This window comes from Catharus ustulatus, chromosome 16, assembly GCF_009819885.2.
Source record: "Catharus ustulatus isolate bCatUst1 chromosome 16, bCatUst1.pri.v2, whole genome shotgun sequence".
NCBI lineage: Eukaryota > Metazoa > Chordata > Aves > Passeriformes > Turdidae > Catharus > Catharus ustulatus.
In genome coordinates, this window is record NC_046236.1 from 5,358,310 (window position 1) to 5,381,483 (window position 23,174).

Below are 23,174 nucleotides of genomic sequence, written 5' to 3' on the forward strand. Positions count from 1 at the left end.
GCAATTGATGAAACTCAAGGATGTAACTTTATTAAATACAAAACAAATAAATATCAGTGTAAAATTTATATTTATAGTTAAGAAGAACCCTTAACAGTGGCAACCTGGAAGCTTTTAACACAATATTACATTTCATCTGTTAATAATGCTTTCTACAGTGTTTTAAATTCTATTGATACTTTGCTGCATAAAATTTACATGATCAAATAGAAGAAATCATAGCCTTCCATTAATTAAGCTTACCTTAATTTCCCTGACCCTTTTTCAGAGAGTTCTACAACTTTTTTACATTCTTCTAACAGGTCCCGCACACACCCATGCTTATCTGGATATATTGTTATTTCCTGTGGAATTTGAAACACAAAACTCATTACAAAATCTGAAAATGTAAACAATCACATTAAAGCATGTTCTCCTTAACCACTCATCTTGAAAAGACAACCTAGGTCAGCACCTATGTCATCTTCAAAATTTTCGTTAAAAAAATCTGATTTTTTTTTTACATTTTTTGTGCTCTTTGGATTTTTTTGTTGCTGTTTAGTTAATTTTTTTTTTTTACATCACATACAACTTTATTCTAATTCCATGTTACTCAGGGGTAGAGTGTGTGACCCATAAGCACAGCCATACCAGCTCTGACACAGAAATGACAGCAAATGTGTAACGGCTTCACTCACCTCTTCCCTAAACTGGCTATTTAGCCATATGCATTTAAAACTTCTTCTGTTTTCAAAATCAGTTATCTTCATTTTGAGCTTAAGAAAAAAAAGAAAAACACTTTAGGCATACTTTGAATAGGGCAGAATTATTTTTTATAATTCACCCCAATAAAAGGAAAAGACTCCTACCTGTTGATAGTAGAGTTTTTTTGGTTGCCTAGGCTTGAAGAACTGCAGAAGATCTCTTAAAGTACCTTCATAATTATGTCTAAGAGGATTACCAGGGCCATCCCTATAACTACAGAAGGAAAGAAAACATGTTCTTAAAATCCATCTCTTCAAAATCCATCACTGCTCGGTCAATTGAAGCACTAAGAACATTTTTATGACTGGCTTCCAGGTTCACATAATTGCTAACACAGCCTAAGCAGCACACAACACAGAACTTTAGTGATTTTTAAACACAGCTGGGCTGTGGGAACAGAAAACCATTCAGGGTGTGTGCTAACTCTCCTGGATGTTTACAAGCTCACCGTCAGTGCTGCAGGCTGGCAGACCTACATTCCTCTGAAATTACTGGCATAGCAGCACATGCTTTAGATTGTGAAAGGTTAATTTGTGGAGCCATATGACACAGCAAATTCCACAGTGACCACAGAGCACTGGAAACTACAAAGAGCTACTCAAATTCTCACTGATGATGAAGGGAGATAGCCCCAGGTAACTAAAGAGCATCTACGCTTCCATGAATACAGAAAACTGGAAGTTTTGTGTGTGCATTATTCCTATACACAGAGCTATAATACACCACTTTCTGCTATAGTTTTATACAGATGCAAATCCAGTTTTACACAAATGTGTAAAACCACCACTTTAACCAGAAATATCCCTCTGAGCACCTGTGAACTTGTTAGATTGTTGTATTCTTCATAAAACCTCACTTGCAGACTTTGAGGGAGGAGGGAGGAATTCAGTGAACCAACTCCTCCATTTAAACTTGTAAGATCAGCAAAAATATTGATTTTATGTGCATTTGTTTCTGCTCTCCTCCATTCTAGAAATCTGCATTCACTGAAACAGCACTTGCATTAACTTAGCAATTTATCCCACATCATCAGGCTTTGAAGTAATTAATGATTTTAAAAATGACATTTACTAGAACTCTTCTAAAACAGGTAATTCTTTGAGGCTCTAGAGACAGACATTGCAATACTTCAACTGTCAAAGCAACCTGCTATGCTTGCCACAAAGGTAACATCTTACTGGTAGAGAATTAGTTAACGACCTGGAAAAGACTAATTTTTGAGGAACAGCTTAGACACAGAATATTAAGGAATTCATCTTACCCTTGGGATTTGAAAAACTGTAATAGCATTGGATCCGTGTTAAGTCTCTGAGCGACTGTCTTTGCAACCTGAAAATAAATTTTCAGTAAGTTCTGAATTGTTTCACACATTTATGACATTGCTCTACAATTATACAGTCATTCATTCCATGACAGGAACATTATGCTACTGAAATTCTGAGAGAACCCACTATGCCTACCTCCCCAAGGCTAAATAAACTAGTTTTGTTAGCTTCTGAACAGTTGACACAGAATAAGATATTCTAAGGAAAAAAAAGAGGAAACTCTTTTATTACAGTAAGTAACTATTGCCAAAAGGCCACTAAATCCACAACAATTGCTCCATTCTTATTTAGTTTGTTTTTGTTGTTTGGCTGCTTTTTGCTGTTGGTGTTTGGTTGTTTCGTCTTTTTAAAATTATAATATTAGGGAAATAAGGAAGACTTGCTCTGAAGATTCCTACTCCTTCAAGGAAACAAAAAAGAAACAGGACACATGCCTGAAAGTAATTCATCCTATTGGATAAAGTAACAACAAAGCCTGGGTCATTTGGGATGGTTTTATCACAGAAAATGACATCCACACGGTGATAGAGGTCTCGGAAGTATTCCTTAGCTGTTGGGAGCTCGCTGTTATCATTCTCGGGGTCATCCCTACAAGAGCAAACAAATGATACCATTACACATCACAGAGTTACACACACAGGCAGCTGGGGCTTTTAAAAACATGTTCTACAGTAAGTCAGCAACAGTGGAGAGAGAGAGATGAAGTTTAGAAACCTTTTGCAAGAGCCACCACTGGCACACAGTAGGACTGGTGCAGCCAGCAGTGACCCAGAGCCCGGGTGTCTGTGTGCTGCAGGGCCCGGTGCCCTCGCCTGCTGTGCTGGCCCTTGGCAGCCTCCTGTGGGTCCACAGCACCACTGCAGCAGTTGTCCCTCCCTCCCACCCTGCACATCCCTGTGTGTCTGTACCACTGCTGCACAGCTTTCCATGAACCCCTGTATCAATCACTTTGCACAGAGGGCGGATGGACAGCATTCCTTGGCACAGAGGCAGAACAGTGGGCACAGGGGCTGGTTTGGGTCACTCCTGACTGGTACCCCAACTTCTCTGCAGAGAAATAGCACCAGGGTACAAGCTGTGCACTTACCCAGGAGTCAGCAGCCAGCCAAGGGTGCATAACACCAACTGGGTCAACTGGGAATGCGAGTTCCAAGGCATGACATGAGAAATACATTCATCTCACATAATCTGAGGTAAGAGTGCTGAAGATAGACTAGCTGGCTTCCACCCACTGTCAGCCCATGGAGAGAAACAGAGCAACACAGTTGGGTGTGACCATCAGGAGTGAGAGCATAGAAATGCTGATTTATAGCCCTGCCAAGCTTATGAAAGGTTCCTTTACTGGATACAAGATGCAGGAGCTCCCCTTTTGCCTTGGAGAATCTCCAGCTGAAGCACCAGTTCACCTACGGGTGGCACGTGCCCAGGCAAACTAGGAGCATCTCATCACCACAGAGCAGTAAGGACCTGACTGTGAGCACAAGGCAGAGGCAAAAAGGGAAAGCAGTTCAGTGTAGTTCTGGGCTGAAAGAGCTCCAAGAGCCTTGTCCAGTGGCCATGGTACTGAGTCCAAGATCTGAAATGCTGGAAGGCTCTTGGGTGTCTGCCTTACATTGGCTCCAGTACAAAGCTGCACAAATCAGATGCACTGCTGAACACACTCTGGTAATATTATGAGCTATTTTAGGTTATTGGTTTTCTAAACTAGGAGGACACCTTCTCCTTAAGTAACATGGCATGTGATACCAAAATACCACTGATATTTGCTCATTTCCCCTTTGAATAAACAAATGAGAACTGCAGAGAACAATTCTACTATTGGAATGTAATGCTTTGCCCTTGATTAAAAAGCTTAAAAGGAAGTTCAGCTTTCAAAGTGAACCAGGTGATTTAATTGCAATAAGATGCCCCCTTAAAATACATACTTCTGAAACACTATGATGTCACCATCCATGAGTTCATCGAGAGCTTTATCAAGAGATACATCATAGTCTTGAATCCTTTCTGTTAAATTGGGTTTAACTTCCTGCAATAAAGAGCAAAAATCATTGATCACAGAATAAAAGACAAAAATAAAGGTAACAATAGTGAAGAAATAATCAGATAAGCTAAGATGTACATTCTTTCAACTGAAACAAATGGACAGATATGTATTTATACAAATCCAATGCCTCTTTTATTAAATATCTATATACATATTCATACTTGCAGGTTGACCTCTGGGCTGACCCAGGGATAAAAGCACCTGTGTAAACAAACTGGAATGACACTGTAACCCTGACCTGCCCAGAGCATGAAGTACAGCTTTGCTTTTTAGCAAAGTATGTGTGCTGCCCTGGAACCACCAGAGAGAGCAGCAGGACTGCTTCCAGAAATTGCAACAAAAAACCAATTCCTTATTCTTACTCTTGCAAGGACTTTGCCTTGGCAAGATCTGCATCATCAGCACTCAATAAATGTAGCAGTTATGAAGATTCACTGCTTGTGTATTTGGACAGAAACAGCGTTTGCTGACTTTGGCTTGGGGAAGGAAGGAGAAGATGCAACATTTTCTCAACTTCACTAAGGTGGGCACTGAAAACACGATGGCCAAAAATGTCAGCAGCATTAACTCCTCTAACTCAGCAACACAGCTTTAGCAAAACAAAGCTGCTCCTATAGGACCTCATGGAATTTTTATTTTGTTTTAAAGCTTTCCACTTTTATCTGTTCAATATAAAATCTGTTTTGAAGTTAACACTTTGTTGTTAATTTTTTAAGCACTGTAGACTTCAAAGTTATAGATTACAGTGCTGATAACTTATAAATTACCATTGTTATGAGCAACTTTTTAAAACTAATAGTTTTTTTTTTTCTGTACAGCATGCAAAAGACAAAAAGGTTGCAAAAAATCTATTAATTCAAACCTCATAGAGGATAAGGTTAGTTTCTTGTGGAAATCCTGCTCTCTCACACATAACTGGAAGCAAGTCACCTGTTGGAGGAAAAAAAGGGAATGTGAAAAGTGTTGCACTAATTGCTAGTGAGACCAACCACAGAAAGGAGAGAATCCCTTTCTTCACCCTGGGTTCTACAATGCCTAAGAAAGAGACCCTTCCACATTAAAGTTTCCCTTGTTGACATTCAACCAGACACATTTATGGCTTCTTTCCACTTCATATGAAAAACAAAAGTTCATTGAAAATACAAGAGATGAAATAACACTGTTCCTTCCCCAGAGAAAAAGTTTAGTATCTTTAAAAAAAAATTAATGATAACTAAAATACAAAATTAAAAATATGTATAACTTAACAAAATGAAACATTCAAAATGAAAAACTAAAATATTTTTAGTCAGTGGATATTTGGTTAAATGGACCCATGTGAAAATCAAGGCTCACATACTATTCAGGCTGAGCAGCTGCTCAGGCTGCCATTGTGAAAGGTTGTAGAAGAGTTATTTGAAAAGCTATTGGGAAGGAAGTATCAGATCCCAAAGCTTTACAACAGGTCTGAAACAGCTGTAACACCTGGTGAGTACAGCAACAATGAACTGACCACCTGGGGGGTTTTGAGGCTCAGACCTGCAGAAAATGTCACTGACACCACATGGGGAAGAAAACCCTCAGGTGCTGGGTGAAATAAGAATTTGCTTCTGTGGTGTACCTTTGGTTTCAGTGACAGAATGATTATTAAAGGAAAGGTATGTTCAATCTGCTTGAAAAACTTCAATGGTTATGATGAAATTGAAATTCAGAACTCACGTATTTTACAGGATATAGGGGTGTAGATATGTCCACAATAATTCAAACTCCGAGTCTTCGGATCATACATCTTCAGAAACAACATTACATCATCTACAAATTAAAAAACAAGATTTAATTTTAAGTAAGGCTTGGGGGGAGAGGGAAGGAGATCACTGAGATAGAAATTTATTCAGTGAGTCTAAAAAACATGCAAAGAATGTCTTCCACTTCAAGAGAAATGAAAAAACAAACTGGATGAGAAAAACTGATTCCAGCACTGTGGTAGTTTGATGGATACATCAACAATACAGTTGAAAAAAGGAGTGCACAGTGGTTTTGGAGATACACCCAAAATGAAAGTATTTTGTATTTTAGAAATGTTTAGCCCATATGCTTACGATCTTTATCAAATTTGGGTAATGTTGCTCCAGTAGCAGCCATCTCTGGATCTACTGTTTCCAAAAATATTGTCCATGGATTCTCATTGTCACTGAGCTCAATCATCTATGTAGAAAGATGTGAGAGAAGGAAAAAAAGTCTCTGAAGAACATAATATAACCCAATATCTGCATTTTAATCTGATACAAGAACTTTATGAAATTCTACAAGCGGGCTAGGTTTTTTTTAAGTTGTGTTAAAAGAAGATTATGAAATTTATTAAGACAAACAAATACAGATATAGAACTACCAAAAACTTTGATGAAGCAGTAACAGTGGGTTTAAAATGAACCCACTTCTTTATCTTTTATAAATTTACTTACAGCTACCTTGGCAAGGACATAATTTTAGAATAAAAGGACAGTGAAACCAATCACTTTTTTTCTGTGGTATTTGGACAAGTTTTACATTTTAAACAACAGAATTCCTTAAATCCAGAGGTTTTGCCCCTTTTGTCAAAGGGACATTTCTGTTTTAATCTTACATAAAAAATCACGATCACATCTCTTTTTCCACAGCAGAAAAATCATGCACCAACCACACTCCTGCTTCCTATCCAAATTAATCCACTAAACACCAAGTCTTCCCAAGTATCACTTCACCAGATACAATGAAATTAATTTTAAATTAAAAGCCTGAAAAATCTTCTGTCTCAAAGTTAGATATTCTTAAAGAGAACTAAAAATCATGGGAGATGTTGAGCAGTAATATCATCTCTCAGTGACTATTTACCGTTTTATTGCCATCTGCTTCATTATCTAACATTGCAGGTCTCTTTGTTCCATTACTTCTGGCTTGCATCGGCCATAATCTGATTTGATCCTGGGGAAATCCCTAAAATAAATAAAAATTGTGACAGAAAACAAAATCAAAACAAAGGAAAAATAGGCTAAGATGCTTTCATTAAACTCAAACAGATCTTCTGTGTTAAAAGGTCTAAATTATGATTGCTGTCAATATGTGGACAAAGTAAGGGCTATGAAACAACCATAATGTAACAAAACAAATACATGCAGGTAATTCAGCTACAGAAAACTCACCATTGTTTGAGAGAGGTTTTGAACAAATTCTGTAAGTGTGGAGTTTTTTAATACTTTGAAAACAGTGTATTTAACTTTTTCTTCATCATACATATCATTGCCTTGGTGACCACAGAACTGATCCTCTGCCACTATCTGAAAAATGACATTTAAAGGTTACTATTCAGATTAACCCAGCAGCACCATGGAATACCTTCTCAGGATGCTTTACTATGCAACCTCACTGGTCCTCTGGCACAGTGCTAACATTGTTCATGTTCTCAGGGAGCAAATTTACAAGAATACAGATTATAATGAAATTTAAAAATCGTGATTGATAATCTCATCAGTGCAAGTAATTACAATACATTAATTCTTACAAATCCTGAGCAATTAAAAACCAGTCATGCTTAGATCCCAAGTCTTGGAATGTGCTCTAACAATCTTGGCACTTGGAGAAAATAAAAAGGCTACATAATTCTGTGAGTGGCGCAATGCAAGGAGCCACTGAACCCTTCCCCTGTATTTCCCACAGCTCCCCTGAACTCTTTGTTCACAGAAGCACAAAGAGTGCAATGCTGCCAGTGTCCCACTGCAAACTCAGTGCAAATGCAGTGCAGAACGAGCTGGACTTCACCAGTATCTCTGCTTATCAACCCCAGAGAGAACAGGCAAGGAAACATGGAGGCACATGGAAATGGGTTCTGTTTGCCTGTGCCAGATGGGCTCTGGAAAGAGCCATAAACAGGGTTCCTTAAGGCAATTCATAACAATCTAGTCCATCTGGCTTTTCCAAAAAGATAATTGCAAATATAAGCACTCTCTCCTCCTGCTTCTACTTGATGAGCTCAGTTTGGCAATGGTCCAGACCTGCAGCCTATGGCTAGATACATTCTAATTTTAGAAAATAATTCCTGCAGGAGATAAAAGTGCAGTGGCAGGGCAGCCATTTGAAATAACCTGGTCCTTTTACCTGAACTTACTATTTTTTTACTCACAAGCACAAGAAATTCTAAAAGAAATCAGAAATGTTTACAATATGCAGTACCTTGTGTTTTATTATGATTCCTTGCATATGTAAATTCACTTAAAAGCACTAAAATCATAATTTCTCTTCAAACACAACTTCAGAACAAAAGCTTAAGAAAAAAAGAAAATCAAGGTTTGCCTTCAGGATGGTTCAATATTCTAAATTTTCATGGTAAAGTAGTTGTAACTTCATCTGTTTCAAAAGCTGACCTGGACTTGCATATAGAGGTGAGCTTCCTGCCTCTCCTTCCTCTTCTGAGCTTCTATCCTTTTCTCTTCTTGTAGCCTTTCTACAAGTTGTTGAGGAATATCATGGTCGGTGACAGGTTGCAAAACTTCACCTATAAAGCAGATTTTGTGATGTTATTTCAAGATTTACATCAAACAGCTGCTTCTTCATACACGCTTGACTTCCCTCTGATTTGAAGTCAAAACCAGCTTTCTTCATCTTTCACTTAAAAACATGGTTTGATATCATCATGCTTTGGCAAAAGAAGCACTTTTATGACAAGCCAAAATGCACTACTTCCATGAAATATGTATCATAGACTTTTGAATGAAATATTCAGTTCAGAATTAAAAAAATATTTGCCACCACTCCATTTTTTAAGCATATATGGTATCTACACGTTTACAATCAATTTGACTTCATTCCATTACTGAAGTCAGTTCACTAAGTTTTCCATCCTATAAACCAGCCAGGGTTGGAGCACTTTGCAGGTGCCTCAGTGAGCTGACAGATGACCCAGAGCAAACGTGAGAGAACGGCTGTTTGACCCCGTGGGATCCCTACGCTGCCACTGTAAATAACACAGTCCTGCTGTGCAGGAGCACTGCCAACACTTTGGAGGTGAAGTTGCCCTGACTCCCTGCCTGTGAGGCCTGGGAGCACAGAGAGGACACGCACTGAGCTTGGACTCCCTGATGTAGACCAGCATGTAGGCGTTGGTGCAGTGCCGCACGGACAGGTCGTCGTCGTGGCCGCCGTAGTTGTGCTCGATCGCCTCCTCCTTCGTGCACCTCGACACTACATCGTCATCGAATTTACACCACTGCGGAGGAAGTGGCACACAAAGGTGATTTTACACGTAAAAACATGCTCCTGAATGAGAAATTAATCCTATTTCTGGCATGGCTTTCAGCTCTTTGAAGTAACTAAAATTACTTTCAAGCGGCGTGACTTTTAAAAGGAAATCTAGTTCAATGTAATTTGTGCTACCTGCTACTTGTGCTCAGCATAAGGAACTCCATAAATACCAAACCTTTACTGATAATTTTATAATGAGTACCAAAATAATTATTCCAATAAGCTTTTCTTAAGACTGTTATTCAAATACCTAGTATTTCTGTAGGAAACAGAAAATTGACGTTATCTGTTGTAAAACGAAATAAAAAAGCAGTGATGCACAAGACATCTAGGAATTTTTTGTACATTAAGAGCAATATACATCAGATTTTAGATTAAAATAATAAAGCCAATTCAGACTAAATTACAAATAGCAACAAATTCACAGTAAAATCTGACTTTTACTGTGAACAATCATGAACACACAAAACCAGTCAACTCAAGGGAAGAGGCACCTGACCTACAAATGTCCGATCCAATCAAGTCACCTAAACCTGGAACAGTGGGACATACACAAACATGCTGAACTTCTGAGTCACAGAAACGCTGGAAATGCTTTTATTTGCTTCAGTAAAGTCAGCCTCAAAAAAATGCTGGATAAAACCTGATTGCAGAACCACATCAACACATACACACACAAGTGCAGGGATTTCCTCACTTGAAAAGTCTTTTATCAAAAGCCAAGCATGTAGGCACTCTTCTCTTAGGGACAAAAATTCTGAAGATTTGTCCATTATAAAGACTGCAAGTATGCCTTTACAACACACAAATACTTTTAGGTACTTTTCAATACTCACTTTGCCATCGCCCTTTGGATTTAAGTAAACAACGTAATGTCCACCATGGTTATCTCCACTGTGTACTAGAACTGCATGGAGAATGTAATTTGCAGGATCTTTAGGATCTGTTTTTTGCAAAAATTCATCTAGTGGCAACTGTTCAGGAAATTCAAACCTAGTTTTGAGAAGAATGAAGACAATTGTATTTGTAGTTAAGATAGGCACACATTATTAGGCTCTATTATGGAACATTATGTGCACTCCTAAAGCAAAGTACAAAAATTGAACATGTTACTGTTACAATGCCATTTCTATTCAGGACATGCTGCATACAGTGGCAGAATGGAAAAGTTTAAATAAATTCCTGTTTAAGTATGGAATAAAAACAAACTTTCCAAGCAGCTCAGGAAAAGTATGCCCTCAGTAACAAGGACAGAAGCACTTCAACTGAATTAGGGCTGGTTTGGATTCACTGTGTCAAGGCAAAAGCTTTAAAATCTGTTATTTTCTAGCAGACAAATGGAGCTTTCCTAGCACAGGTACCACTGGACTGGAACATTACTCTGAACTATCTCACCTTGGTGAAAATGAGATAATTGCAATACACATTTAGTTTACAACCAACCATATATTTCCTCGAGAAATTATCAGCCTCTCCTTACAGTGAGTGGGCAAATGGCTCTGCCTCCATCCATGGAAACAGATGGAGGGAAGCAGGTAACTCCTTATTCATCCTGCTTACTCTGGTGGCAGCCTAGCCACACACTGCACAAAGAATGCCACACAAGCCATTAAAAGATGCAGTCACCTGTTCACGGTCAGAACAATCACTAGGAATTACCAAGCATTCAGTTTGTCATTCTGAACTTCAACATTCAACCTGTGCACCTCTAGGGGACCTCCACTGTGTGTGACTGCACATGCCTGCCTCTCAGAGTTTAGTCAAAAGCAGGATTTTGGGGAACTATTTCTTGATAAAATACATTAACAGGTCTAAATTCTACCAAAAAACCCAATCCACACACTAAACCGATCAAGCCACTTACCTATCATTTATCTTGATGTTTTGGTCAGTCTGAGGATCATACATAAACCTCATGAGTTGTAGGTGTAATACTGGTGGCAATGTTAGGAACTTCACACCTTTCTCTGCCTCCTAGACATTTTAAAGGAAATAGAATTGCAGGATTTTAAGGAACTCAAAATACTTTTTTGCTGCAGACACTCTTCATATGGACTTTTATAGACTTGATGGCACAATGTGCACCAGAATGGTTCAAAACTTGGGTGCAGTTTGAGTATCCTAACGCTGCACCAATCTCCCATGAGTTACTCCAGTAACACAAGAACTCAGTTAAATTAAATTTAGGTCATTCATGCAAGCATATGTGGACACCTCACTGCATTAAGAGCAAGTTACCTGCATAAATCAAACTGGGAGAATATGGAGGCAAAAGCTCATTTTTGATCAATTAAGAATTTCATGTTCATTGCACCCTGCCAACAAGAATTTGGCTACTGTGCTATACCTTCCTAAAAACAGCTAAAGAAAATATAGAACATTACTGACAAAACTTGGTATGTCAAGGCTGCAGAAATAAGCTTTAGTAAAACATTATTTATAAAGGACTTCAGCTTACTCCAGTGGGTGCAGCAAAGTGCAACTGAAGAGCTCAGAAACACGTGCACACACATAAATGTTTAATTTCCATGGGGTCATTTGGTGTCCCTGCTGAGAATACAAGCATGAACTCTCCAAAGTTACTTTCAGAGCTATGCTGCTTTTTTACTTGATAAATGGAAGAACAGACTGCTCAGAGAGGAAGACCTTCTTAGTCTTGAGATTGGTAGAAAAGTGAATCATTCTAGCAACTGGAAAACTTGGACCTATAAAACTCACTACCAATTAAATTGCTATAAAATCTGAGCTCCATTTTAAGAAACCAAACACCAAATAAGAGGAGCTATATAAAAAACTTGTCCAAGAAGAAACATCACAAAAATCAGTTGATAAAATCTAGAATGAGCTTTGCAACATTGTTATTTTATCAAGAATAAAAAAATAAGATTAAAACCAGGTTAAACAAACAAACAAAAAAAGGAATAATACCTGCAAGCCATGCTCTCCTGCATCATACTTGTTATCACCATCCAACTGCTCCACTGCAACGTAGTCAATGAAGGACTCAAAAACTGAATGAAAAAAGATTGGGGAGTTGTACAGGAGGAGGAAAACATACATGTTTACTCTAGCCTGCAACGTATTAATCAAATGAAATATTAGGACAGGGGAATTTGTGTTTGAATATTCCTGTCCTTTAAATAAAGTTTTCCATTACTTAAGAATGTCAAGAAACACAGCATATTGCAGAGGCATATCTAAGAATACCAGCAGATTTTGAAATCACAACTACTGTGACAATACCACTGTGATCCCCATGGCCCAGTTTTATGGCACCAGAAAACTTCTAAAGTTCTTAGAGTTTTATGAAAAGCTAACAGTGAGAGAATTAGGGAGGAAGGAGCAAGGAAAGAAAATGGAATAAGGAAAAAAAGGAAATGCAATGCAGGCAAAAACATTCTCTGCATTGAAAATGTTGCAGTAAGGTGTCCTAAAGCACATATTTCCAATCACTGTGCACCAAAAAACCCATTTGAAAACAACAGGCACTAAAGTTGTTCAACATGCTAAAGTACTGGATTGGTGTATACCACAATGTATCACTTACTATTTTTCTTTCCCTTTATACTTAGCTGGATGTCATAATAATCTTCTATTCGTTCAGATCGATAGTCTACGTGCTTGCATTGGATATAAGACTGGAAACAAAATCAAAAAAACCACAAAGTTCAATTTTGTAAAAGTAACAAGAGCTAATTTAAATTATTTTTGAGAAGGTATAAAATACATACCACCATCTTCCCTCTGAACAGTTTAGGGATAGTGCCTTCTACACATGTGCCTTTCATTTTGTTTTCCACATTATCAAGCAGCTGAAAGAAAAATATTTTTATTACACAAGATAAACTTGCAGTTTTTAAATTTACTCATCACACACACAACTAAATTACTGATTAGATGCTAAGTCATTTGGATAAAAATGAAATGTTAGTCTATTTGTACTGGTCTTTCCTTTCTAGTTCTTTAAATCCTCAACTTTCCCCTAAACTGTGGGCTACTCCAGCTACTCCATTCCTTTGAGTCTGGAAACCCCCACAGATGTAACAATGCATTTCATCTTCAAAACTGCATTTCTCTCCATGGCTATAGAAGTGCCACTAGCACACAGCCCAGCAACTTTTAAGCTTCCCTACTCTTTACAATTCCTCACCCACAAAAGGCCACAAACAATGCCATTCTTAAAGAGAAACCAAGGCAAAAACTCTGCCTTTGAGACCTAATTTAAATTAATCAAGGCCACTATTACTCTGATAATTCCTAAACTATATACACACACACAGAATATCAAGAGACATTTATACATCACAGATCAGCAAGAAATAGTATAAACATACCACTCGACATAATTCCTGGACATCGTGCTGCATGAAGCTGTCTAAAGTTTCCCACCTTTGTAAGGTAAATAAATAAAAAAATACTAATTAGGAAAAAATACACCTCAAAAGACATTTTTTTATTTCTTTGTAGATCAAGAATGCAATACACAGCAAGATGTACAGACTGAGATTTAGGGCTGGTTGATGCACAGCTTTGGAAGAAGGGGCAATGAACTTGGGAGAAGTTTTGGCAGCTGCTCTGTGCTCACTCCTCCTGTGTGGGACAGGGGCAGGGACTGCAAAGGCACCCAGAGCCAGCTGAGGAGGTCACAGCCAGGCTGCTGCTCTTCCAGTCTACAAGGCAGTCTCTGCTCATGCCAAAAAACCTCTTCAATAAAGGCCTGGGAGCAATTCAATGCCATCAGTTTCCACAGCAGGTTTCCAGCTGCCTCTCTTCCGAGGGCCCTTCAGGTGCAGTCAAGTGGCATTCAGGGATTATTTCAGCACAGGAAAGGAAGCAAATGGATTTATAGGAAAGACTGGCTCTTTTGTGCTCATCTAAACAGTTAATCCTGGGCATGCAGTAACTCCAAAAGGCATTCAGCTTTCTGAACTGTCCATATGCCAAAGCAGGGGTGAAGGCAGCAGGATCTAAATGCCTCATAGCCAGCATGGCACACTGCAACACGAGTGTTCAGCACTCCTGTCTTCAATAAAACCAGAAGCATTAAGTGCTTCTAGTTCCAGCATTAAATACATCTATGAGAACTGCAATTTCAACTCAAGAAAGCTTTTAAACTTCTAAGTCTCTGACAACTATTTTTGCAGCAGACACCACTCCCAGCTGTATGAAACACCCTCTGTTGACTGTAGGCTCCAGATTCAGTGTGATGTTCCACCCTGGCCCTGGAACCAGCAGCAGGGTGATCAGGAGCAGTGCTGACTTTATTCTCCCTCCCACTCTCTTCTCAGTGACTCACCCCCACTGTCACACGGCAGCAAACTAATCTCCAAAGTGTGCCAACAACTGTGTGGGGTCCACACTTAAACAAGCTGAATCAAGTGACCTGTCAGATAATTAAGAATAGAATATAATGCCCTGACTCTCTAGGCTTTAAACATTTGCCAGCTCATAGGACAAACCAAAGAAAAAGGTCACACACTAAAATTAGGATAAAGAAGGTCTCCTTCAGACATGGCATCATTTTCTACTTAAAGAAGTCAAACCTTCAGTAAGACACAACACCCTGACCAGCACCTAGGGCTGCTGAGGCTAAAACCCCTCTCTGATTCAACAATAAGGGAAGGGGGAAACCTAAATCTTCAAACACATTCTAAAATTCTTTTCCAAGAACAAAAGCAAGTACAAACACATTTTTAAAACCCTGCTGTTGGATACAAAATTAAGCATCTGCAACATACTTGGGAAAGGTCTCTTCAAGCTACTGAATATGACAGTTGGGATCTTAAGATGAAATATTTCCTCTATCACCAAGTCCTGTCCTGTAGCAGGACAGCAGGAGCACTAATAAACCAAATATACAGTGTGCTAGTAGGAAGAAGGGTATGGACAGATAAACAGACAACAATGAGGCTACTGATTTCATTTTGAGATTCCCCTAAAGGGAAAGAGTCAAGGTTGCAAAGACACAAGAGTGTTTGTAGGACAGAGTATGACTATACAACTACAGGTTGTAGCAGCAGATGCAGGATGAATATGAGGACAACTGTATGGAAAAGATGATTAAAAATGTGTTTTGAAATAAAATGTGTTCCTAATGTGTTTTGAAATAAACAGTGCTTGTCAATATTGCTACAAGACTAGCCTATAAATACAGTGAGACAAAGTAATAAAAAAAAATTAGAAGAGATTTTAATAAAATCCTACTTGACACTTAGAAGACACGCAAAGAGAAGACTTGTAAAAGTTATACTGATGTTAATCTTTCTGTCCTAACTTGTGCTTTCGATGTGTTGTAGAAAAATGTTACAGCAGCCATCAATGTTCAACAACATGGACATGAAAATTACTGCTATTGCACTAAACCTAAAAGAGATTCCATTTTTAAAAGACATTAACAATATATGAACTGCAATGTTTCAATGATTGCTTTGTTCTGAATTTTACTTAAGTCAAATGCATCATGCAACGTTCAGGTAAATTACAACCCTGCTTTTAACAGTTCCTTTTCTGTACCATTCCCCTTCCCAAAAAATCTGATTTTTGGATCAGCTGTCTTTAGTACTGGCTACAAATAAAAACATATGCAAGCAGACTACAGAAAGTTAACAATTAGCACCATATTATATTAACACTTCTCTGCACATCTCTAAAAGTAACCTTATTAAAATAGATTTTTTTAAAGAAAAGCTTTATGAAGCCTGAGTCTAATAAATAGTCCAAGTTTCTGAAACTTACCCAAATGATTTTGTTAACTTTTTAGTTCCAACTGGTTTGTCACTGTGTTGCAGCTCATAAAACACTCTTTGCAATGCTAAAGGAACACTTTTGGATGAATCATCTCCTTCTGTGGGCATCATGTACACAGCCTGAAAAAGCATTTAGTTCAATTAGTATCAGAAAAGTTTATTGCTCATCCTGTTTAATACATTCTTTCCTCTTCAGTGACTTCCTTCATAGAACTCAATTTAATCAACACTTACAAAAATCTGAAAAAAAATCTTGTACTCTAGTGTAAAAACGTTAATTGTCTGGAACAACTCAGAGCACAGTGGTTAGAAAGATGTGAACAACAGGTTCCATTCATGGTTATTTTATCTAAATAGTTCCCTTATTCCAGCCTAGAATAGTAAATGCACTAAAGTATTTAACACCTTCAGATAGCTTCTCATGCCTGCTATGTCTGTGCAATCATCACAGTAGGACCAGACACACCAGTCAATACTACAGACTTGAAAATAACTGGTTTTGTAAAACAGCAACCACATGGAACCATGAAGGGCAACAAGTGAACAAAAACAGAACTGGTCCACATGGAGAAAGATGTCAGAGGAAGCTCAGAGTCCCTGATTCCTTCATTCCTACTTAATGTCATCACTGTCCAGCAAATAAACAGCTTAACATTTCAATTCACTGATTATACTGATCTGGGAAGGATTGGGAACACAAAGAAATTACACAAATAGACCAAACAGGAATTAGGAGAGTTCCATAGTCACTGAAATGAGATTTACTTTTTAAAAAGTGTACATCAATGCATCTAGGGGAAAGGAAGAGCAAACAAAAGGGAGACATTCATTTGAGAAGTGTAAATATAAAAAGAAACAGAAAACCCTGGAAGAAGATTAGGGAACAAATGAAACTAAAGACTCCAATATAAAGCAGCATATGAGAAAATAACCTGTTAAAAACAGAAAAAAATTAATTTTCAGAAGTTACCAATTAATAGAGATGACTAAAACCAGAATCATGAACACAAGTAACTTCTAAATTTGATTTCTCCTCAGTTGCAAGCTACACCATTAGTAGTACTTACACATATAAAAAGGAAACATTAATAAAATTCGCTGAAATTTATCATCAACTTCTTTCTGAAGATCAGTCAACAGAAGTCTTTGTTAGGGTAATTTTAAAAAAAAAGCCCAACCTCACTCTAATGACAACAAAAAAGGTCTCCTTTAGCTCCACTTTCAGATTTGCTTAAACTGCTCTTATGAATTTTATAAATTGAAGAAAATTGTATCTTCAATTTTATCACTGGCAACAGGTGTTAACTGTTGAAACTCAATAAACCTTCAACTTTTAAAATGTGTTAAGCACAGTTTGAAGAGTTTATAGTGATGCAGTCAGGAGGAGAACTCTGTATGTTCTGCTCTCTGTTTCTGCCCAGAGAAGTGCCAAGTTCAGACTGAGGTCCAGGATCAGGATCAGATCCAGTTAAGTTTTGAGTATCTCCAGGAATGGAGATCCCTCCACCCCTCCATACATCCTAATGTAAAGCTGGACCACCTTAATTATGAAAATTTCCTTCCTAAGATCAGAACATACAATTTCAGAATAATTCAAATAAGCTAATAGAGTAAATAACTTCCAATTGCTTTATCTTTATCTTCCAAGTGCAGAATTTCAGTTAAGCAGGTTGATCTGGACAAACTCCAATTCAAATATCACTAGCTAAACTTGCACCTTTGATTTCACAAGCAAAAGTTATTTCTTGCTTTAAAGTCAACACCAGAACAAGTCAGCACCTTGAAGAGCCAACTTCAAACCTCTTCCTGTACCTGGTTATGAACCTTTCTAAGAGTGGGTGTCTCTAGCTAAAGGTAGAAGCAGAAGTAGCTGAACAACCAAGTCTCAGATCTTTCAAAATTCTGTCATCAGCCCCTATGAACTTTTTGAACATCTTATAAACGCTTTTTAAAAAACATATCTATATACTTGCTACATTTAAACAAATGGAAACAAGGTGTGAAAACTAAGTCGGGAAAAAATGCAACTATAGTCAATGCTGATACACACAAAAAATACTAAACCTACAGCAGGCTCAAAATCAACCTCGTGATTGATTCTTCCATCAAAAATGCATAAACTGCAGCTCAGAATACCTTGATAATTAATCAAAATCAAATCCTTTGCCTTTAGTTCCTATCTTTAAAAACATTTTTCTCATACACCATCTGGACAATTAACTTCCTATATCTCTCAAGTAATAGTCAAATAATAATTTACAATTTACTTATAATTACTACATTCCAGCTGTCATTGAATAAAAATACCAATTTTATTTCTTTGGAAATTCTGTATGTGTTATGACAAAGCAGACTTTTCACACAGCCTTTCTTGGCTCTTCATTCTGTTTGTGTATTTAGGTAATATTGGAGTTCATTTCTCTAAGTTGAGTGTTTCTCCACACTGCCACTTTTTAAATATTATCCTCTTCAAACCTTTAATTTTTGCCTTACCCTCCCAAGTTCTGAAATATTGACCTCAAGATAAAGGAGTGAGGCATTCTGATCCATGTAAAAGCAGGGTCTCTTATTTAACACCTGAGAAGTTCCCTCAGGAAATGAACACAAAAGAAGGATAGGGACATGTATAGGCATATTGACAGATAGGAGAAAAATTTTAGATATTTATACAATAATAGAATAGTGCAGGTAACTTTGAACACATTGCTTAAAGCCAGGAATTATTTAAAGAAGGGAAATAAATACTGTGCATGAAATTCCAAAGTTTTGTAAAATATATTGGGTAACTTGAGGAGAGCCAGATCAGGGAGAAATGGACCAGTATTTATTATTTTAATGTATAAACACAAGCACTGACAGGCTGGAGGCACTAAAGACACTTCTGGGACAACTCAGGGAACAGAGGCCAGGTTCAAACCTGAACCCCTCTGGGCAGTCACCACTGCTCCATGTCTACTGGACTGTAGTTAAGCACATATTTATCAGTCCCAAACAACAAATAATATGTCTAATGTCAAAGTTCCTTTCTTTATTCCCTATCACTGAAGCCACCTCTTGCTGCTTAAAAGGGAGGTCTCATTTCCAAGAGCCCAGAACCTCCCATGTGCTATGTGGAAGCAGAGCAGAGAAAGGAGCTCTCCATCAAACCTCACCCACGCTTCCCCAGGGCCTGACTTTCCATAGGTGCGTGCCTGCCTTTGCTATTGTTCATTGCTTCCCCAGCTCTGCTCCTGACAGCAGCTTCTCTGTGAACAAAGCTCTAAGGAACAGCAACAGAAATCATTATTTCTTTCAGGGAAGGAGGATTCATTAAAATTATGGAAATGGTGAAAAGCAAACCAAGGATACTGCATGTTTTGTTTTATTTTACTTTGGTTTAAGAGGAACAAGCTCAGTTAAAGTGGCAACAAAACTGTAAAAAAGTACTTTTTTTAGACAGGGCAACAACTGATTCTTCCTGATCTGTACCAATGGCAAATGAGTGCTAAAGCTGTATAAAACTGCCACAGTTGACTGTTCTGTTTGGAGGGACTCTGAAAACCTAAGGAATGAGCAAGGAATTGAACATTCCAACTCATGTCCAGAAACACTTCCATAAAGGAAGCTGCAGTTACCAGCTCTAGTAAATTAAGTTTTCTCATGTGGTCACTAGCCAGATATTAAGAGATGCTAAAAGTTGCTGTTACTTTGGGGCTGGGGAAGAAGTGCTGGGGAATACCTGGTAAGATTAGTTCAGTTGAAACCAATCTGTATTACAAAAAGAATTTCTTCTTCACTACTTCATGGTACATATTGATTTAGTGACTACAAGACAGTCTTGAACAAACTACTCAACTGCATTAGATGGAGCTATTACAAAAACACCTTTTTCTCTTAAGACCAAAGTGAAGTTGTCCAAAAAAGTAAAATGCACAAACACTGAGTGCTGACCAAAAAGAACAGGCATTACAGTGAATGACAAACTGAATGAGTAAATTATACCTCCTGCAAAAAAGGAACAGGTACATAATGTAAAACAAGTCAAGTATTTATCTGTTGTTCATGGCATTGGGAAGATTTCAGTTACATTCTGTTGGAGTTTGAGGTGTTATTTTTTTTGCAGTGCTTCAGAGAAAAAAGAAATGGCAACTGGGACACTTATAGGCCACAGGGATATAAATAATAAGATGGTAGGAAATTAAAGACAGTGAAAAGCAGGTACATTAAAAAGGGAAAAAAATTAACTGAACTGCAGCAAGTAGTCTACACAAGTGAAAGCTCAGCTTAGAACAGTTCATTTTCACTAAGAGAGAAACAGTAAGTGCAGAAATGCACAGAAGGATGAATTAGGATCAATAGGAAACTCCAATACACTGAATAGTCCCATGTTTTTTTCTCCAAGTACATCCCCTCTTCTAAATTGCCACCTCCAAGATAAAGTCATCACTTCTGTTTTTAATCCCAGTAAGAGTACTGCACTGTTTTTAAATGATACATTATCTAGTGTATTTTATCCTGGCTTTAGATGAGATATTTATTAAAAAGATATTTAAAGAAGTTCTTTCCAACAAAGAAATAACATCTAAAGTAAACAAAAAATACAGTAATTTCACGACCATAAGGCGCACCGGACTATAAGGCGCACCCCCCGGGAGCCGGCACATTTTGCAACTTTGTAGATCAGATAAGGCGCACCGGTCTATAAGGCGCACCGGGTTTTTTTTTGCAGCGAGGCTCCGCCCCCAGCTCCTCCCGCACGCTTGCTGGCCGAGGCCCCGCCTCAATCCGGCAGCCATTGGCTCCCGGGCCTGCCTGTACCCGGCAGGGCCGGGCTATGCCCACCGCCGCTCCGTGCAGCATCCCCAGGGCCCCGCTGTTCCGGGAGTTCCCTGGCGCTCCGGGTGACCCAATGCCGGCAGGCTTGCCCCGTGCCGCCGCTGCCCCGATTCCAGCTGCTTGCCCCCTCCCCGCGTGGCAGCCGCTCCGATTCTGGCGGTTTTCCCCCTCTCCGCATGGCGGCCGCCGTGCTTCTGGGGGTTTTCGCCCCCCCCGCGCGGCGGCCGCCGTGATTCCGGGGGCTTTCGCCCCCCCCCGCGCAGCGGCCGCCGTGCTTCTGGGGGTTTTCGCCCCACCCGCGCGGCGACCGCCGTGATTCCGGGGGCTTTCGCCCCGCCCGCGCGGCGACCGCCGTGATTCCGGGGGCTTTCGCCCCCCCCGCGCGGCGACCGCCGTGATTCCGGGGGCTTTCGCCCCCCCCGCGCGGCGGCCGCCGTGATTCCGGGGGCTTTCGCCCCGCCCGCGCGGCGGCCGCCGTGATTCCGGGGGCTTTCGCCCCACCCGCGCGGCAACCGCCGTGATTCCGGGGGCTTTCGCCCCCCCCGCGCGGCGACCGCCGTGATTCCGGGGGCTTTCGCCCCCCCCGCGCAGCGGCCGCCGTGATTCCGGGGGCTTTCGCCCCGCCCGCGCGGCGGCCGCCGTGATTCCGGGGGCTTTCGCCCCACCCGCGCGGCAACCGCCGTGATTCCGGGGGCTTTCGCCCCCCCCGCGCGGAGGCCGCCGTGATTCCGGGGGCTTTCGCCCACCCGCGCGGCGGCCGCCGTGTTTCCGGGGGCTTTCGCCCCGCCCGCGCAGCAGCCGATCCGATCCCTGCGGCTTTCGCCCCCCCCCGCGCAGCAGCCGATCCGATCCCTGCGGCTTTTGCCCCCCCCGCGCAGCAGCCGATCCGATTCCTGCGGCTTTAACACCCCCTGCAAGGGAGCCGTCCCAATGTCGGCGGGCCGGCCCCGCGCGGGGGTGGCCCCGAAGCCGGCGGGTCCGCCCCGCGCGGGGGCGGCCCCGAAGCCGGCGGGGAGGCCCCGATACCGGCGGGTCCGCCCCGCGCGGGGGCGGCCCCGATGCCGGCGGGACGGCCCTGCGCGGGGGCGGCCCCGATACCGGCGGGTCCGCCCCGCGCGGGGGCGGCCCCGATGCCGGCGGGGGCGGCCCCGATACCGGCGGGTCCGCCCCGCGCGGGGGCGGCCCCGATGCCGGCGGGGGCGGCCCCGATGCTGGCGGGACGGCCCGCGCGGGGGCGGCCCCGATGCCGGCGGGGGCGGCCCCGATACCGGCGGGGGCGGCCCCGAAGCCGGCGGGGAGGCCCCGATACCGGCGGGTCCGCCCCGCGCGGGGGCGGCCCCGATGCCGGCGGGGGCGGCCCCGATACCGGCGGGGGCGGCCCCGAAGCCGGCGCGTCCGCCCCGCGCGGGGGCGGCCCCGAAGCCGGCGGGGAGGCCCCGATACCGGCGGGTCCGCCCCGCGCGGGGGCGGCCCCGATGCCGGCGGGGGCGGCCCCGATGCCGGCGGGGGCGGCCCCGATGCCGGCGGGTCCGCCCCGCGCGGGGGCGGCCCCGATGCCGGCGGGGGCGGCCCCGATACCGGCGGGTCCGCCCCGCGCGGGGGCGGCCCCGATACCGGCGGGTCCGCCCCGCGCGGGGGCGGCCCCGATACCGGCGGGTCCGCCCCGCGCGGGGGCGGCCCCGATACCGGCGGGTCCGCCCCGCGCGGGGGCGGCCCCGATGCCGGCGGGGGCGGCCCCGATACCGGCGGGTCCGCCCCGCGCGGGGGCGGCCCCGATGCCGGCGGGGGCGGCCCCGATACCGGCGGGACGGCCCGCGCGGGGGCGGCCCCGAAGCCGGCGCGTCCGCCCCGCGCGGGGGCGGCCCCGATGCCGACGGGCTCTCACTTCCGGGGTGGCAAATGTTGCAACTTTGTAGATCAGATAAGGCGCACCGGACTATAAGGCGCACTTCCGGTTTTGGGGGGAGATTTTAGTCAAAAGGGTGCGCCTTATAGTCGTGAAATTACTGTACTACTAAAGTAAATATAAAATGCCATTGTTTGAACTACTGAAAATACAATGCTTTCCATCACTGCAAGGATGGTAACCATAATAACAAAAAATTCTCCTGCATAACAGGAATTTCAAGAGGGAGCAAATGTGTATCTTTGTGCATTGTTTATGGGCTGAGAAGCCATAATTCCCTGTTTTGACTATTTCAGAAAAGGGAAATTGCCTTTTTTTAAAAGATTAAACTGTTCCCCCCA

General features: G+C 41.7%; 1 protein-coding gene across 2 annotated transcripts in view; it reads right to left on the minus strand.

Moving 5' to 3' along the window:
* The window catches only part of USP7 (ubiquitin specific peptidase 7), a 70,437-nt gene that overhangs the window by 7,726 nt on the left and 39,537 nt on the right, over positions 1-23,174 (minus strand). For both annotated transcript variants that reach the window (XM_033073963.2, XM_033073962.2), the window contains 20 exons: positions 16,102-16,232; positions 13,701-13,755; positions 13,098-13,178; positions 12,914-13,004; positions 12,295-12,377; positions 11,231-11,340; positions 10,203-10,359; positions 9,187-9,331; positions 8,490-8,620; positions 7,272-7,406; positions 6,964-7,065; positions 6,192-6,297; positions 5,812-5,904; positions 4,976-5,043; positions 3,995-4,095; positions 2,504-2,657; positions 2,006-2,073; positions 849-957; positions 678-755; positions 244-344 (listed from right to left, as the gene is read on the minus strand). In XM_033073963.2, coding sequence (XP_032929854.1) covers positions 244-344; positions 678-755; positions 849-957; positions 2,006-2,073; positions 2,504-2,657; positions 3,995-4,095; positions 4,976-5,043; positions 5,812-5,904; positions 6,192-6,297; positions 6,964-7,065; positions 7,272-7,406; positions 8,490-8,620; positions 9,187-9,331; positions 10,203-10,359; positions 11,231-11,340; positions 12,295-12,377; positions 12,914-13,004; positions 13,098-13,178; positions 13,701-13,755; positions 16,102-16,232 — 2,099 coding nt within the window. The remainder of the gene's footprint in view (positions 1-243; positions 345-677; positions 756-848; positions 958-2,005; positions 2,074-2,503; positions 2,658-3,994; positions 4,096-4,975; positions 5,044-5,811; positions 5,905-6,191; positions 6,298-6,963; positions 7,066-7,271; positions 7,407-8,489; positions 8,621-9,186; positions 9,332-10,202; positions 10,360-11,230; positions 11,341-12,294; positions 12,378-12,913; positions 13,005-13,097; positions 13,179-13,700; positions 13,756-16,101; positions 16,233-23,174) is intronic.